This window comes from Phyllobates terribilis, unplaced genomic scaffold (genome assembly GCF_046119375.1).
Source record: "Phyllobates terribilis strain yellow unplaced genomic scaffold, ASM4611937v1 Scaffold_5__5_contigs__length_657084704, whole genome shotgun sequence".
In the NCBI taxonomy this organism is placed as follows: Eukaryota; Metazoa; Chordata; class Amphibia; order Anura; family Dendrobatidae; genus Phyllobates; species Phyllobates terribilis.
In genome coordinates, this window is record NW_027362765.1 from 399,999,876 (window position 1) to 400,016,426 (window position 16,551).

The window sequence follows — 16,551 nt, forward strand, 5'->3', positions numbered from 1 at the left end:
AACTTATAGATGGTGACTACCGGAGACGTGTCCTGATAAGAGGAGGGCTGGGGCGGCACTGGCTCCATTACTATAACCTCTTTCAGCTTCTTTGGGGCTTGATTGGAAATTGCCTGCAAGTTGTGCAGAAGGTCATTACTTCAATGCAATCCCCCAGCATGGAGATCATTAGCAGGCTGGGGACAAGTCCTGTTCCTGAGTCAGCAGAACGTAGTAGGAATTAGTATGGATACCATTGGGCAGCATGTGTCCAGTTCCCAGCTGGCATACTCCTATACACAGGATTTAGTGGACATTGAGTTCTACTCTGTAGACAACTTTAATATACATCAGCAGAACCTGCACCAGCCTGAGCGGCCATCATCCCTGTATGATAAAACGGACTATCAAGAGTCAAATGCTGACCCTTATTGGTGGTTAGATGACTTTGTCATTAGTCCTTCATACCTCAATGGGAATGGCTCTAGAGATTTGCCAAGTGACCATGCCAATAGTCAAGCCCAAGTCTTGACTCCTGCTGGGTACGAAGAACCAGAGTCGCTCTGTCTACCTAATCTAAGCCATGATGACATAATTGAAATGGTGAAACCACCTTACTCCTACTCGGCTCTAATAGCCATGGCTCTTCAGAACGCACCTGAGAAGAAGCTGACTCTCCGCCAGATCTGTAACTATGTGGTCGATAACTTTCCCTATTTTACGAGCAAGAATAACTGGCAGAAATCCATCAAAGACAACTTGTCATACATCAACTGCTTCAAGAAGGTGGTCAGGGCCAATGGCGATCCAGGTGAGTGGTCCTTTAGGGGCTCCAGCATCTATTATAATTATTTTGGAGTTTCTGTGAATTTCATTATCCAAATGTTTTCGGCAAATTCATCATTTTTGCAATTTTTTGACAATTTTTACGCAACTGTACTCCAGTGGTCTACAAAAGCTTGTATAATTCTAATTTTTTCACATTTAAAGACTGTCATGGTTTAAAACCTATTGAAAGGATCATGGATTATTATTATTTTTTTTTTTTTATATACTGTTTTTTTTTTCTAAAATTCCAAAAAAAAAACTTGCAGTCTGTGAATGAGATACAAGGTTGTGTGTAGAAGCTAAACTCTGTATAAAATTAGCCATTCTTTAAGGATGGAAATACAGTTTAAAGCAGGTACCCATAAACCCTGGGAGCTGTAGTGTCCGGCATTATGTTGCTGGCTGATGACATCACTGACGGTGCAGCTGAGCTACTTCTTATCCTGTCGCTGATATTAAACCCTTATCTTCTCAGTTGATTTCAATGTGAATATGGGCAGGATAAAGGCCAGACTGTTCAGACATCCCTCTATGGGAAGCTCTGTGTAGCAGAAATAATTATCTCCTATGAATGCCGAACATGTACCGGTGTTCCTAGGAGATCTGCAATGATGAGCACAGGGGTCTTCTGCAGACCTCCAGCTGTCATGCCTATCCACTGGGGCCCCGCAATCATGTGACAGGGGCGCCAATGGGCAGCGTTTGTGACACAATTCCTGTTAACGTGATTTAAATGCCGCTGTCAGAGATTGACAGCCGCATTTAACATGTGAACAGCTGTGGGTGGATCTAGATTTCACTCACGGCTGTTAGGGGCACATGCCGGTGTGGCGCCCTGCTGCGCATTGGTGCCACAGAACCCAGAAGGGTGCATGGATGGACTTCTCCACAAGAGGCCCTTGCACATTCACACACCTCCACCCTACCACCTCAGACCACCAGAGGGAGTCTGTTAGGGAGATATATAGGGAGGGTGGAGCCAGGCAGCTGAGTTTCAGATTAGTGTTCAGAGACAGAGAGGAATACAGCTCAGAGGTGAACAGCATGCTTGCTGCCGTGCTTAGGCGAGCCAAGGCCTACAGCACAAGTGAAGGCCTAGTGAGGGCCTTGAGTGGGCCGAAGGTGAGAGGAGAAGGAAGAAGTAGCAAGGGGACAGAGGAGCATACCAGGCTCACCCCGAGATATATACCGGACACCGGGTCTCTTTACACCCAGTAGGGACTACTGTAACCCCTGGAGGATTACAGGTCCCAGGTTTACCAAACGCTGACTACAGTACCAGGGCTAGGAGTACGGAGGCCCCAGCGTCCAGGGAGAGTGATCTCCAAAGAGAAGGCCCTACCACCAGGTCAGCCGGTGCAAGGGAGAGAGACAGTAACCAAGCTAGGCCTAGTTTCAGGCAAGCCAGAAGCTTAACGAGAAAAGCCACGGATCAGGAGGCCCTATACTCGCTCACTAGGGAGAGTCCAAAAGTGCACCCTTCTCCCGGAGTACCCTGGACCGTGCCTGCAGCATCACAAGTAAAGGTACTGAAGCTTACCCCCGTGTGAGTGTCCGTCTTTCCTCCGGGACCGTCCTGCTGTCTCTCCCCAGCATCCTCCATTACACCCCTACACTGCCCTGGAGCTAGCGCTACCTGTGGAGAGCCATACCATCCCTGCTGCCGTAACACCAGCTCCAGAGGACTGCTCCGCAGAGGCGGCACCCCTTTTGCCGCATTGCACAGGTGGCGTCACAAACTTTCCAAATCCCCTATAAATTCCCCTTTTTACTGACCGCCCTGGGTCCCGGACCGGGCCAGCCACCGTGATATCCCCCACCGGCATACGCAGAGGCCCGGCTGCCGAGTACTCCCACAGCCCAGGGGGTGCGTCACCGGTAAAGATGCAGACTCTGCACTGGAGCCCGCAACAAAGAGGGGGTCACAACCTATCACGTACCTATATGCCGAGAAGCGGTTAAACTTGTGGTCGTGTGTGTGGTGTGTTTTTTTTTTGTTTGTTTGTTTGTTTTTTTTCTTGTACATTTTCCAACAAAAAAAATATAGCGGTAAGTTAGAAGAACTCTGCACAGTAACTAGTGCATTTGTTGGCGCCATAACATTTTATTCCTGCCCCAAATGCATCATTGTGCTTTATCAATGTTGTTATGGGGTTTGCTTGTTTGTTTGTTTTTTCTTCCACTAAATGTTTTTCAAAAATGTATTGAGGGTGGGAAATATATAGAATTGTACTGTTTTTTTCAAAGTTCCTTGTCACTTCTTTCCACAGGGAAAGGGGCTTACTGGACTATCAATCCAAACTGCGCCACAATCTTCAATTATAATTTCAAAGGGAAGTGGAAAAAGTGTAACAAATGTAGTAAACACTCTAAAACGCTGGATAACAAAAAGAATGTAAAGTCCCTGAGTTCTGACAGCCTTGCAGGATCTCCAGCGAGTAAAATTACATATTCTTCAGTGACCTCTCCAGCTTTGGACACGAGCCCTTATTTTGCCAACTTCACATCCACCGTCATTTCAATGAGTCATGGGGCGTCCACTCAACTCACAGAGGACTTCTCACCCTTCACAGCCTATTTCAATGAACTCTCTACTTATCCTACTGACGACCACCACAACTTCTCGCTGCCTGGAGAATCTACTCCTCAAGTCAACCTACTTCAAGCCTTGGCATTACCCAACCAATTGGAGGAGCCTGTGTTCTTCTCTCATCAGCCCTCTAGATGCGAACCAAATGCTTTATAAGAGGGAAGCCGAGGTGTGATGATTTTCTTCTAACTTGATGGGTCCTGTTTTTATGCTTTTACTGTAAATTATTTGACTCAATGGACTCGACCCATCCACTGGTAAATTATCACTTGCTTCAATCTTTCTCTCTTGACGCGGGGAACAATCCTAGAAAAGGAGATGCTGGTTTCTTCTAGCCATTACATTAGTGGGTTTGGACCATCTGCGGATGTGGTTGATGACTTTTCATGACCATGAAGTAAGCAGTATTTTATTTTATACTTTTATTTTTTTTTTTCTTTTCATCCTCACCCAAACACACCCCTCTAATCGCATATTAACAAAACTGTGCAGAACACGATCTAAAGCCACCTGAAAGGGCCTGATTTCATGGCAACCGTTGAGGCTGAACTTCAGGTTGTGGGACCCCACCAAGCAAAGTAGAATCCCACAACCCACTATGGCCCCTCTTGCAGTGAAGACTTTTCGTAAACGATGTGCAAAAATAATGAGGTTACCGTTTGGTCACCACTTCAAGTGGTCACTGCTTGGTACAGGATGCGTCTTGGAAGGTTGTGGGATCCCACAATGTAGAGCAAGATTAGGGGATCTTGCTATACATGCTAAGATCCCACCACCCAGGAAGTTCGGGCCTGAATTATTCTAGAAAGGTAGGCCCTTTCGGGGGACACTAGTGAGTATTCCGCATGCTTTGAATTTGCAACTTTGCTAAATATGACCACTCTTATTTAATAAAATAAAGGCAGCCCTGGCCAGTAATGCTAAACTTTTTTTTTTTCTTTTTTTAAGTGGGGGAGGGGATTGTGAACTCCTGGTGGTTCAAAAGTAAAGTCTCTCCTACTGGACTGACGCCTCTCCCTTCTTGGTTCTTCTAGTCAAGGTGTGGGCATCACATGAAGAAGTGTCCACCTTGGGCCCATTTAATGACTATAGCCAGTAGACAACCCCCTCTTAGATTTCTGTAGTCCAGTTGTAACCAATGTTACCATGAGTAATGTTTCGAAGGAAAAGCAGAGCTTGATCTCGCACAAAACTACAGCATGCAGAGCATGTTCGTAAAAGATCAAAAATTTCCAGAAATCTTTTCTAAGCTGACTGCATACATTATAGACTTGATGAGAATTTTCTACTGCATAAATGTAGCGTTTCATCATTGAAATCCGCTTGTGTGACTTGTAGGTTTTGATAATTTCACCTTATGCATTTCATGTATGAATACCGCAATAAATTCTGCACTAAGAATAACATTGTGAATTTCTTTAAATGGAGAACTGCAACTGTGTTAATATGGCTTTAAAATCCTATCGAGTCAAAAGAAAACTTCAAAATTTCTCATAGGACTGTATCACTAGTCTCCTAGTCCCATAATCTGCCCACGAGCCTTGGGTGCATGTATATTTCTTTGCATTGTTCCGCTGTATAGGAAAGTGAAGTTTGCTGCGCTTTCCAATACAATAAAACAAGCGGTATGCAACCAGAGGCCAAAAAATAACAATTTTTGGCCTTTGCCAGGTTCCCAATCACCAGTGACAATGTTAGTCAGGGATGGTGGGGGATAATCCCAATCACCAGTGACAATGTTAGTCAGGGATGGTGGGGGATAACAAGGCAATTTCCCAGGGCCCCCATCCCATAAGAGGCTCTACACTACGAGAGTCAGTAGCCAAGTTAGTCCCTGGGCTGCCTGTCTTAAAAAGCAGAAGCTGCACTAATGGCAGTCCTGCATGATCAGTACAGTCTCAAAGACAACAAGGACCTTTGGGCATAGTCACATGGCCAATGGTCCTTTACCCTGCGGGAGTTTGGAGGAGACACTAGTGAGACGTCCCTATGTACTTTGAACATATTATACAAAATCTGCACGTGGATAGTTGGGACTAGGTAAGGAAAGGGCCACTGACTGTGGTGTCCCTTATTCTTTGGGCCCTTCTAAATGTGAAAGGAACAAATGAAAATGTAACACTTTTCCACAAAAATATGTTGTTTGAGCCCCAAATGTTTCATTTTCACAAGGGTAACAGGAGAAAATGGACAATATAATTTGTTGTTCAGTTTCTCCCGAGTACACCAATATCCCATCTGCAGTGGAAAACTACTGTTTGGATGTACAGCAGGGCTTGGAAGGGAAGGAGCACCATTTGACTTCTGTAATGCAAAATTGGGTGGAATAGATAGCGAATACCATGTCGCGTTTTGCAGAGCCCCTGATGTGCCTAAATAGTGGCAAAACACACACACACACACATGTGACCCTATTTTGGAAACTACACCCCTCAAGGAATTTATCTGGAGGTGTGGTGAGCATCTGGAAGGCAGAAGTGCTTCACAAATTTTTAAAACATTGGACTGTGAAAATTTAAAAAAAAAACATTTCTCAAAAAATATTTTTAGCCCCAAACTTTTCATTTTCACAAAGGTAACAGGCAGGGGCATACATAGAAATCATGGGGGCCCCATAGCCAAAACTCTAATTGGGTCGTCCCCCCCCCCCCCCCGTCCCCAAAAAAATAAAAATAAATAAATATTTTTCTGTCACCGGAGAGCATATCTCACAACTCTCCAGCCTTTACATAGCAATTTTCCTCCTGCTGAAGTCCTAGATTCCTCTTTCATTGCCCCCATAAAGTATGATGCCAATAAGTGCCCCCCAAACACAGTATGATACCACCATGTTGAATTCCTCCACGTGCACAGTATAAGGAGCCTATTGTACCGCACTTCAACTCCCAAGGCAAAGTATAGTGACCCCAACACAGTATGATCCCCCCCCCCCCACTGTAACTCCCACACAGCCCTCCATACAGTATAGTGGCCTGCACTAGCCCTGGAGTGTGTCAGCAGTTCCTGCAAGATGAAAGCATTGAAGCTATGGACTGGCCCACCCGTTCCTCAGACCTGATCCGATTGAGCACATCTGGGACATCATGTCTCGCTCCATCCACCAACGTTACGTTGCACCACAGACTGTCCAGGAGTTGGTGGATGCTTTAGTCCAGGTCTGGGAGGAGATCCCACAGGAGACCATCCGCACCCTCATCAGGAGCATGCCCAGGCGTTGTAGGGAGGTCATACAGGCACGTGGAGGCCACACACAATACTGAGCCTCATTTGGACTTGTTTTAAGGACATTACATCAAAGTTGGATCAGCCTGTAGTGTGTTTTTCCACTTTAATTTTGTGGATGACTCCAAATCCAGGCCTCCATTGGTTAATAAATTTGATTTCCATTGATGATTTTGTTGTCAGCAGATTCAACTTTGTACAGAACAAGGTATTCAATGAGAATATTTAATTCATTCAGATCAAGGAAGTGTTATTTCAGTGTTCCCTTTATTTTTTTGAGTAGTGTAGTATAATGCGCCCCCCATAATCCTCCATATAGTATAATGAACTTCGCATGGTCATCCATAGAATATAATGCACTCTCCATACAGTATATTACACACCCCATAGAGTCAAATGCACCCCACAGTCCTGCAGTATTATGGGCACCACATACTCACTGATTTTAAAATACTGTGTATTTTAAATAACCTGACCTGAGTATAAGCCGAGGCCCCTAATTTTACCAACAAAAAAACTGGGAAAACGTATTGACTCGAGTATAAGCCTAGGGTGGGAAATGCAGCAGCTACTGGTAAATTTCCCAATCCTGGTATGCATGGCACCCCTCATCTCCCAATCCTGGTATCCATGGCCGAATCACTGCACACACAAAAAAACAAACACTTATACTCGCCTTACTTCCTCACCTCTGCTCCAGTGCAGTGTGCTGTCTGCCAGCAGCTCATGTCAGGATCTGAGGCACAGCGCGCACTCTCAGACGCTGATGTGAGCTGCTGCTGCCGACATATTCTCTCCTCTCCACGCCGGGACTATGGGCGTGGAGAGGAGTGAATATACTAGCTCTTTAGTAGCGGGCATTGACAGCAGGCGTCGCGGCTCAGCGCTCCTTCGTGCCCGCTACTAAAGAGAATGGGAGTGGAGAAGAGGGAATATTCATTTCCCTTTAGCAGCGGGCACATGTGGTAGCTGCAGCTGCTTCGGGGCCCCCCCGGCTCATGGGCCCCATAGCAGTGGCGTGACCTGCCATCATTGGCGGTACACCACTGGTAACGGGAAAAAATGGAACAAATAATTTGTTGTGCAATCTCTCCTGAGTACACGGATGCCCTACATGTGCTCAATCCCTTATTGGGGTAAATGACAGGGCATGAAAGGAAAAGAGCACGATTTGATTTCTGGAGTGTAAAATTGTCTAGATATATATTGGACACCATGTCGCATTTGGAGAACCGCCAAAGTTCCAGAACAGCAGAAATCCAAACAAGTGACCCCATTTTGGAAACTACACCTCTCGAAGAATTCCTCCAGGGGTGTATCGAGCATTTTAAACCCACAGCTATTTCACAGCATTGTATAACATTGGGCTGTGAAAATGAAAACTTACATTATTTTACACTAAAATGTTTAAACCCCAAGTTTTTACAAAAAGAATAATAGTAGAAAATGGACCTCAAAATTTGTTACGCAATGTCTCTTGAGTATGTCAATGTCCCATATGTGGTCAAAAACTACTTTTTAGGCACAGTGCAAAGCTCGGAAGGAAAGGAGAGCAGTTTTGCCTGAAATGGTTTGCGGGTGACATGTCACATTGGCAGAGCCTCTGACCTCCATAAGTGACCCCATTTTATAAACTACACGTCTTGATGAAATCATAATAATGTAAACAGGTTACGAGGATGCAACACGCAGACAAGGACAAGGCGGAAGTAACCAACTAAGCTATTTAATACTCTTAACACAAAATGAAAGGGTAAATTTTGCAAGGAGTCAATTGTTCAAGTACAGGATATTAAGTAATGCAAAAATGACAAATGCACTTTTACAGTTCAGATTCTCTATCCTATTTGACTATTTCCCAATAGGAGCGATGCCCTAATGTCCCCTGTGTGATGACTTCCAAGGGCGGCACTCACAACTATAAGGCCAGACGAGTATGTCTCTTCAGCACGTTTCCACTTAAGTTATAGACATTAACGGGGGTCACCGGTATTTCTCGCTATTTCTCGCTAGGCTGCAAGTCCTCCTGACAAAGTCAAGTAAAGCTCTATGGGCCCTCATCCTACTGGCTGGTACCCGTCCCGTCTGCTGCACAGCCTCGGACCAAACCCTGTACCGTACCTCAGTGTCCAAAGTAACGGCCCGCTTCACTCGCACCTCCGGATCACCACAGTGGACATCAAATTCTGCGTGGCAGCCCACACTCTGTCTTCGGTGCTTGACTATAACTATGACTTGACAGATAAGGACTAGGCCTCTGGTCTTGACTGGCATTGTCTGGATCCTAGGCCTTTACTGGCATTGTCTGGATCTCGCTCACTGGCTCATGATGTCCTGCCTGTCTCGTTCTCCAAGTGCGTCCTGGTGACTTGGCCGTGGCGTCACTGTGGGGCAGAAATCCCACTACTTTCACTTGCTGGCACGCACTGACTTCACGCCTTGTCACTCTGGCTTTTCATATCGGGTAACTGTGCCACAGGTGTCACCTGACCCAGTGTTCTCTTTTGATCTGTCCTTCCTGAAACACTTCTCCCATCCTTCGGTTCCACTGGGTTCAGTTTGCGCAATAGGTGGAGATTTTTGGTCACAAATGCTGCACAATGCTGAGGAACCTCACTCTCCATGGCGCATCCCCTTACATTGACACCACATGTGTTTCACAAAAGTTTATATCATTGAACCGTGAATAAAAAAAAAAATTAAATTTTTTACTGCTGCAATGTTATTTTAGCCCCAGATTTTACATTTTCACAAGGGAAAAATGACCACATAATTTGTTACACAATTTCTTGTAAATGTGACATTGCCCATATGTGGCTGTGCAGTACTGCTTAGCCACACAGTGAGGCTCAGGGGGGAAGGAGCGCTATTTGACTCTTGGAGAACAAATTTTCATAGAATAGTTTGCAGACTCCATATACAGAGCCAATAAGTACCAGCAGAGCAGAAAACTCCCTCAATTGACCCCAATTTGGAAATTATACCCCTCTGGGAATTCATCTACAGCTGTAATGATGATTTTGACTCCACGGTTGTGTTCTCCAGAAACGAGCCGCAATGGATATTGGTAAGTGAAAATGCAAATATGTCATTGTAGTGAAGTAGATTGTAGTGCCCAGCTTGTACTTCTGGAGACACACACCCCATAAATTAAGTGGGCTCTCCTTGCTACTTTAATGCCAAACATGTGGACGCTAACTGCCATTTAGGCATACTGCGGGGCTTAGGAGGAGAGGGGCATTTCGATTTGAGAGCGCAGATTTCTCTGGATTTCTTTTGGTGGGAGCCACATCACTTTTCCAGAGCCTTTGTGCTACTAGTAATGTGGACACCCCCTATATTTCTGTTAACAGATGACGAACCTGTGTGGGGACTTGTTTTTTGTGGGTTGAGCAGAAGCTTTTATTGGTGACATTTTGGGGTACAGGACATTTTTTTTTATCACATTTATCCTGTGCTCTACACTGAGCACTTACATCTGGTTTTCCATCTAAATCTACAAAATACGTGATTAAGATGAAAACCCCCAAGGGATCCATTGGCTAATGAGGCAGCAGAGTTACTCTGGACTGTGCGGCTTCTGTTCAGTGGTATCTGGCTTTTCAGGAGTGCACCAAGCTGTGGCCATCCGAAGTTTTATACAAGCTTAAAAACATGAGCACTGCTGGATCATAGGCCAGACGGTGTCCACAGTGCTTCCGTCTGCCTCATTATAGGGAATCTTCTGCCAGAGTATACTTTTGAATCACATATTTCAGAGATTTACATGGCAACCTTGGTACAAGCGCTCAGCGCAGAGCACAGGGTAAATGTGAGTTGAGCCTTACTGCAATCAACAAATCAACAGCAGATTCAGAATTGCTTTTATTTATTTTTTACACAGTTCACCGTGCTGTATAAGTGATTAGGTGGCTTTATTCTTCGGGTCGGTGCGATTACAGCAATACCAGATTTATATCTATTTTTTTTTTATTTGGCTGCTATCACACACTAAAAACCCTTGTTTTTGTAAAAAAATAAAAGTTGCATCGTCATATTTTGAGATATATAATTTTTCTATATTTCTGCTTACAGAGTTATGTGAGAGCTTATTCTTTGCGGGACGAGTTGACGTTTTTTCCGGTATCCTTTTTGGGCATAATATTTTTTGATTACTTTCTATTCCAATTTTGGGGAGGCAGAATGAACAAAAAACAGCAACTCAGATTGTTTGGGCTTTTTTTTGTTTTACTTTATTTTTTTATGGTAAGTGATTAGACAGCTGTATTCTTCGGGACGGTACGATTACAGCGATACCAGATTTATATCACTTTTTTTATGTTTTTGGCGCTTCTACACAAAAAAAGCATTTTTATAGAAAAAATATTTTTTTTGCATTGCTATATTCTGCGATCTATAACTTTTTTCTGTTTTTCCACTGACAGAGCTGTATCGCAGCTTGTTTTTTCCCGGACAAGATGATATTTTCAGCTATATAATTTTTATTTATATTCATCTTTTTTATGGCGTTTTATTCCACTTTTTTTTTCCAGCGGTATGATGAAAGCCCTAGGTTTTTGCCACTTTTTTTTATAGTTTTTTCAATCTTAAATTTTCTTTACTTAGTCCCTCTATGGGACTTTAGCTTTTAGTACTCTGATCATTGGTCTCCTGCATTGCAATGCACCAGTACTATTACAATGCATGAGACCTGTCAGATTATACAGGCAGATCGTCTATTAGACCCAGGCATGACAACCACCGGCTCCCCGTGATTTAGATGCGGGGGGTGAGAGAGGGCGCCAAGTCAGCTTCACCAAGCTCCCGACGGTGATCGTGCAGGGAAGGGCTGAAATTTCGGCACTTCCCATCGATCACATGCTATGATCGGTTAGTCAGATTGGCTGATTGATCACAGCAATCAGAGAGTGGGGACCGCTGCAATGGGTCCCTGCATCTCTAGCCGTGCTGATAAGCTGTCAGTGACCGTTGTATTGCCAACTTCAAGATCCTATTTGAATATGTGTAATAATAATAATAATATTAGCAAATACCTCCAATTAGAAATGTGTACACATGTCCTCTTTTTTTTTTTTTTAACGGACTGAGCAGTACACAAAAAAAAAAAGCACGAATTAATGAATATGAATCATGAAACAAACTCACCAATACAAGTCTGAGTCTGTTTTGACGTCACCGCTCTTCAGACCCTCTGGGTCACGCTGTGCTCTGTGTATGAGCCAGAAGTAGATTTTACAATGTAAATCTATGGAGTGTCTGAACGAGGCTCTATAGGTTTACACTGTAAAAGAGACATTGGGGTCAGGCAGACCATAGAGTGAGCTGAAGAGCAATGATGTGGCACCCCAGGTCTGGTCGCCACAGTGGCAGCAATGTCATGTCTGAGAGCAGGTGGGAGGTTCCATGGTTGGGGACAATTGGCATGCAGCACCTCCTGCCTCAGTCCAGAGAGGGGAGAAACCTTCCCTTTATAAACTGGATCTGGGGCGGGGTTAGTGAGACCAGCTAGAGACAAGTTCCAGACAAGTTGGAGATAGGGACAGGTCTGCAGCAGGCTGAGGAGTCCCTGTAGGCAGAGGAGGAACACGAGGCCAGGAGGGGAACTAGCAGAGTTCGTCCTGGCCAGAGACTTACAAAGCCGGACACTGGAGTCCGAGGCTGTGAGGGTTATAAGCCCAGCAGCAGAAAACCACCACGCAGGGGACTTCAAGTCCTCTGGCCCAAGGAAGCCCGGAGGCTCAGCCGCACGAGAGGGACCACTACTGCCCTGGAGGAGTGAGAAGCAAGGAAGGCCCGAGTCGCCAGTCATACGGGTGAGAACAACACGGTAGACTCAGAGACGTGGGCTACCACTACACTACAGCGGGATAGCCAAGAAAGAGTGAAGTCAGCACGTTAGGCCTTCAAACTCCCCCTGACCAGCGGGATTTCCCAGTTGCTCTCAGACTGACCAGGCCTCCATTGTTAACCTGTATTCCGGACGGGTCCCTATATACCACCAACAGTAAAGACCCTGAATTGCATGACAGACTCCATGTGGTTACTGCTGCTCCCGCGCACCATCACCACCAACATCCCTAGTTACTGCCCTGAGGCTATACTCCTCCCGTGGGGAGTTATACTACCCTCTGCTGCACCCACAACACCAGCCTCAGTGGTCTGCCCTGCAGCTGCGGTTCACTCTGACCGCAATCCACGGGTGGCATAGTCGGACATTCAGCATATAGACTGCCATTTGGTTTGACCGCCCTGGGCACGGACCGGGTCGCCGCCACGGAGACTACAACCCCCAGCATCCACAAAAGGTCCGGTTCCGGGTATCCCCACACACACACGGCCCAGGGGGCGCGTCAATGACAACATGGAGAAGTGGAGCGGAACGGTGCGGGATCTCAGAGAAAGTAGCGGTAGGGGAGTATATTAATATACTCACACTATATACAAATTTAATGAAAAATAAAACTTCATGGGAGGGCTTCTCTAACAGTGTCATAGATAAAAGTTTTGAATCTTTTTTGTTTTTTACATTAGATGAGAAAATCACTGATGATAATAACTGACACACTGATGAAAATCTGTCCAGTGATGAATGGTGCAGTGGTCATTCTAGAAGAGTCAATATGTGGATGAGACGTCAGCAGGGTAATTCCAGTGCAGACCTTGTGGGCTGGGTTCAATCTCATCTGTGTCACCCTGGCCTGGATGCCACAAAATGTAATAAAGCTGTGTCTGAGAGCAAGGGGGAGGTTCTCTAGTCAGGGGAACATTAGCATGCAGTACCTCCTGTCTCAGGCCAGTAGGGGGAGCAGGCTGCCCCTATAAAAGCTGGTGCTGGGGGCAGGGTTAGAGAGAACTGGATGACCTGTCTCAGTACTGAGACGTGTCCCGGAGCAGAGCAGGGACAGAAAGTTGTATTGCACCTAAGAGGAAGTGTGGCAGGAGGAGAGCCACAAGCCAGAGGCCAGAGGCGAAGTGAGCCTGTCTTGGCAGATAAAGGACTTAATTTACCAGACTTTGGTGTCTGAGGCTGGGAGGATTCCACATCCTACAGCAGATAACCAGTCCGCAGGGGACTGTATATTACTTGGCCTAAGAAGCCTGGAGGCTCTGCCACAACAGAAGGGACCAGCACAGCCGTACCAGGCCGGGAGCAGAAAGGAACCCACGTCGCAGGCCATACAGGCGAGAGTACACGGAAAGCTCGGAAACGTGGGCTGTTACCCTATAAGGAGGAGATAGCCAGAAGGAGCTCAGAAAGCACGGTAGGCCTACACCCTCACCCTGACCAGGGCCAATCTCCCAATTGCTCTCAGACATCCAGGTCCCCTCCTAGCCGGGACTGTTTGTGGGTCAGTTTACCTGTTCTAGTAAAGACCCTGGACTGCAACCTGTTGTCTGTGTGCTCCTTGCTCCTCCAGCACTAACGGCACTGGGACTCTCACCACCATCACTCCCACCATCCATTATACTGCCCTGGGGCCGCACTCTTCCCGTGGGGAGTCACACCATCCCAGCTGCATACATCATCAGCCCCAGCGGTCTGCCTTGCAGCGGCGGTTCCTAATGACCGCAAATCCACGGGTGGCGTAGTCGGACATAATCATCAGCACATAACGGACTACCACTGGCCTGACCACCCTGAGCCACGGAACCGGGTTGCCACTACTACTCCCACCGTTTGCCTATTGCCCGGATCCGAGTGCCCCACGGCCCAGGGGGCGAGTCACATCCATATCCCGCATTTTTGGAGCAGAAATTCACCTTTTTTTTTTAGTTTAACCTTTAATTTCAATAGGAAAAATTATTCTGCAGGTTGAACCACTGTCCTGGCGTTGGTTGGTTGAGTTTTCGCAACAAAAGACGTACATAAAAATGCCTGGACAAATGTGGAAAATATGCATGGACTTTAGATGCAGACAGTAAAATCCGCACCAAATACGCAACGTACGATCTCCGCAAATAAGCTGTGTCAACCCACTTTCTCCATTATGCTTGTACGCGCGTGAAGGCGCTTCGTAAATATGGTGCTCAATCCAAAAACTAGCGCAATGACATTGTTCAGTCTAACCCAAAGCGCCAGGTATAGGATGAGCTGTAAGCCCTGCATGGAAATAAAATCCTTATAGTGAATACTGGAGACGTGTCCTGATAAGAGGAGGGTTGGTGCAGCACTGGCTTCATTACTATAACCTCTTTCAGCTTCTTTGGGGCTTGATTGGAAATTGTTTGCAAGTTGTGCAGAAGGTCATTACTTCAATAACAACCCCCCTCAACATGGAGATCATTAAGGGGCTACCGACAAGTCTTGTGCTCTTTTCTAGTCAAGCAAGATAGTCCTGTGGACATGGCGGTCTACTCTGGTGACCACTTTAATCTACATCAACAGAACCTGCTCCAGACTCAGGGGTTGTCTTCAGTGTATGGCATATCTGACTATCTTTGGCCCATTCCCAACCTATACTGGAAGTGGTTTGGTGGCTTTGCCATTAAACCTTCATACATCAATGAAAATAGCTTTGGCTATTTGCCAAGTGACTATGCTAACAATCAAGCCCAAGTCTTGACTCCTGCTGGGTATAGAGAGCCAGAGACGCCCTGTGTGTCTAATCTAAATCAAGTTGTGAGACCACCTTACTCCTACCCCGCTTTAATAGTCCTTGCTCTTCAGAATGCACCCGGGAAGATGCTGACCCTCCGCCAGATCTGTGACTATGTGGTCAACAAGTTCCCCTTCTATAAGAACAGAAAGACCGGCTGGCAGAACTGCATCAAATTCAACTTGTTCAACCACGACTCCTTCATGAAGGTGTTCAGAGACGACCGTGATCCAGGTGAGTGGTCCTTTTTATAAGAAGATTTGGAGTGTACACGTGAACTGTTGCTCCTGGAGCTTGGTCTTCATTATCCAGATGTTTGTCAGCTAATTCAATGATCAAATTCACAACTTCTTCAAATTGTAAAATTTTTGTACAATTGTAATCTAGTATTCTAATGGAGTACTGTCAAGGACGACACCGGCAGGATCATACAATATCCCACCCCTGCCACCAATTTGTCAGGAATTTCCAACACACACAGAGTCAGGACGACACCGGGGAGATCACACAATATCTCACCGTGCCGTTACGCTGTCCGTATTTCGTCCGGAGTCGTGAGCACGCGATCCAGACTACTCTCTACGTAGGTATCGGTAAGCGACCAGTGAGCGTATGGCTCAACACCCTGGGTTCCACAGCCTGGAATCCATGTTTAACGCCCTCCGTACGGTCACTGTCAGCTTCGCGATAGCCCAATTATTAATACTCTCTGCCACCACCGGCCGAGTTTAAAATATAATACAGGCCTGGCCGGACGCCTGCATTTTGGTAGCGTATATGGCTTTGGGGAAGGGAATGATTACAGAACAAAGGAAGGCAGTGTTTAGGAAATATATATACAAGGATGTTACATAGGAGACATTAAAATACATAAGCAGTTACATAAAATAAACAGGAGGAAAGAAGATAACTTTACTTACACTATACGATCGCGGAGACGATTCAATATAGGTGGAGGAGGGGCTCTCCAGATTATGCTGTTATTGAACAGGACCCGTTGCTTATAATTCTTATTCCCTCATGGCAATGAGTGCTCCTGTCTTCTCCATAGATTCTTTTATACCTAAGGGGGGATCTGGCCACACGCCCCTTGTGGTGACATCATGCAGGCCGGTCTCCAGCCTGTACATTTTTATTAAAAACGCTAACTTCTGCTATAACTCATTGCTCGTTGATCGCAGAAGCTTGCAAACTACGCCATTTTTTCCCTTATGATGTTATCTTTATTTTGATATCACACTTCACATAGCTACAGTCTGCTATTCTGGTGTTTTTGCGCTACAGCTCCCTGATTTTGGTTACAGCCCTGGAAAACTACCTAAACATTCCTCGGCT

The 16,551-nt window shown here is 45.8% G+C and overlaps 1 protein-coding gene across 1 annotated transcript; it reads left to right on the plus strand.

Annotated features, from left to right (window-relative positions):
• The first annotated feature begins 225 nt into the window (after window positions 1–225).
• On the plus strand, window positions 226–3,553 carry LOC141271595 (forkhead box protein I2-like). The gene is made up of 2 exons (XM_073681639.1): window positions 226–790; window positions 3,078–3,553. The coding sequence occupies exons 1-2, from the start codon at window positions 226–228 to the stop codon at window positions 3,551–3,553; spliced, it is 1,041 nt and encodes a 346-aa protein (XP_073537740.1).
• Window positions 3,554–16,551: the final 12,998 nt, after the last annotated feature.

What these genes read in the sequence shown, in the direction of transcription:
- LOC141271595 (XM_073681639.1), top strand. Translation starts at nt 226, where the DNA reads ATGGATACCATTGGGCAGCATGTGTCCAGTTCCCAGCTGGCATACTCC. An exon ending in CAGGGCCAATGGCGATCCAG is followed by an intron (nt 791 to 3,077) that starts GTGAGTGGTCCT and finishes TTCTTTCCACAG; the next exon opens with GGAAAGGGGCTTACTGGACT.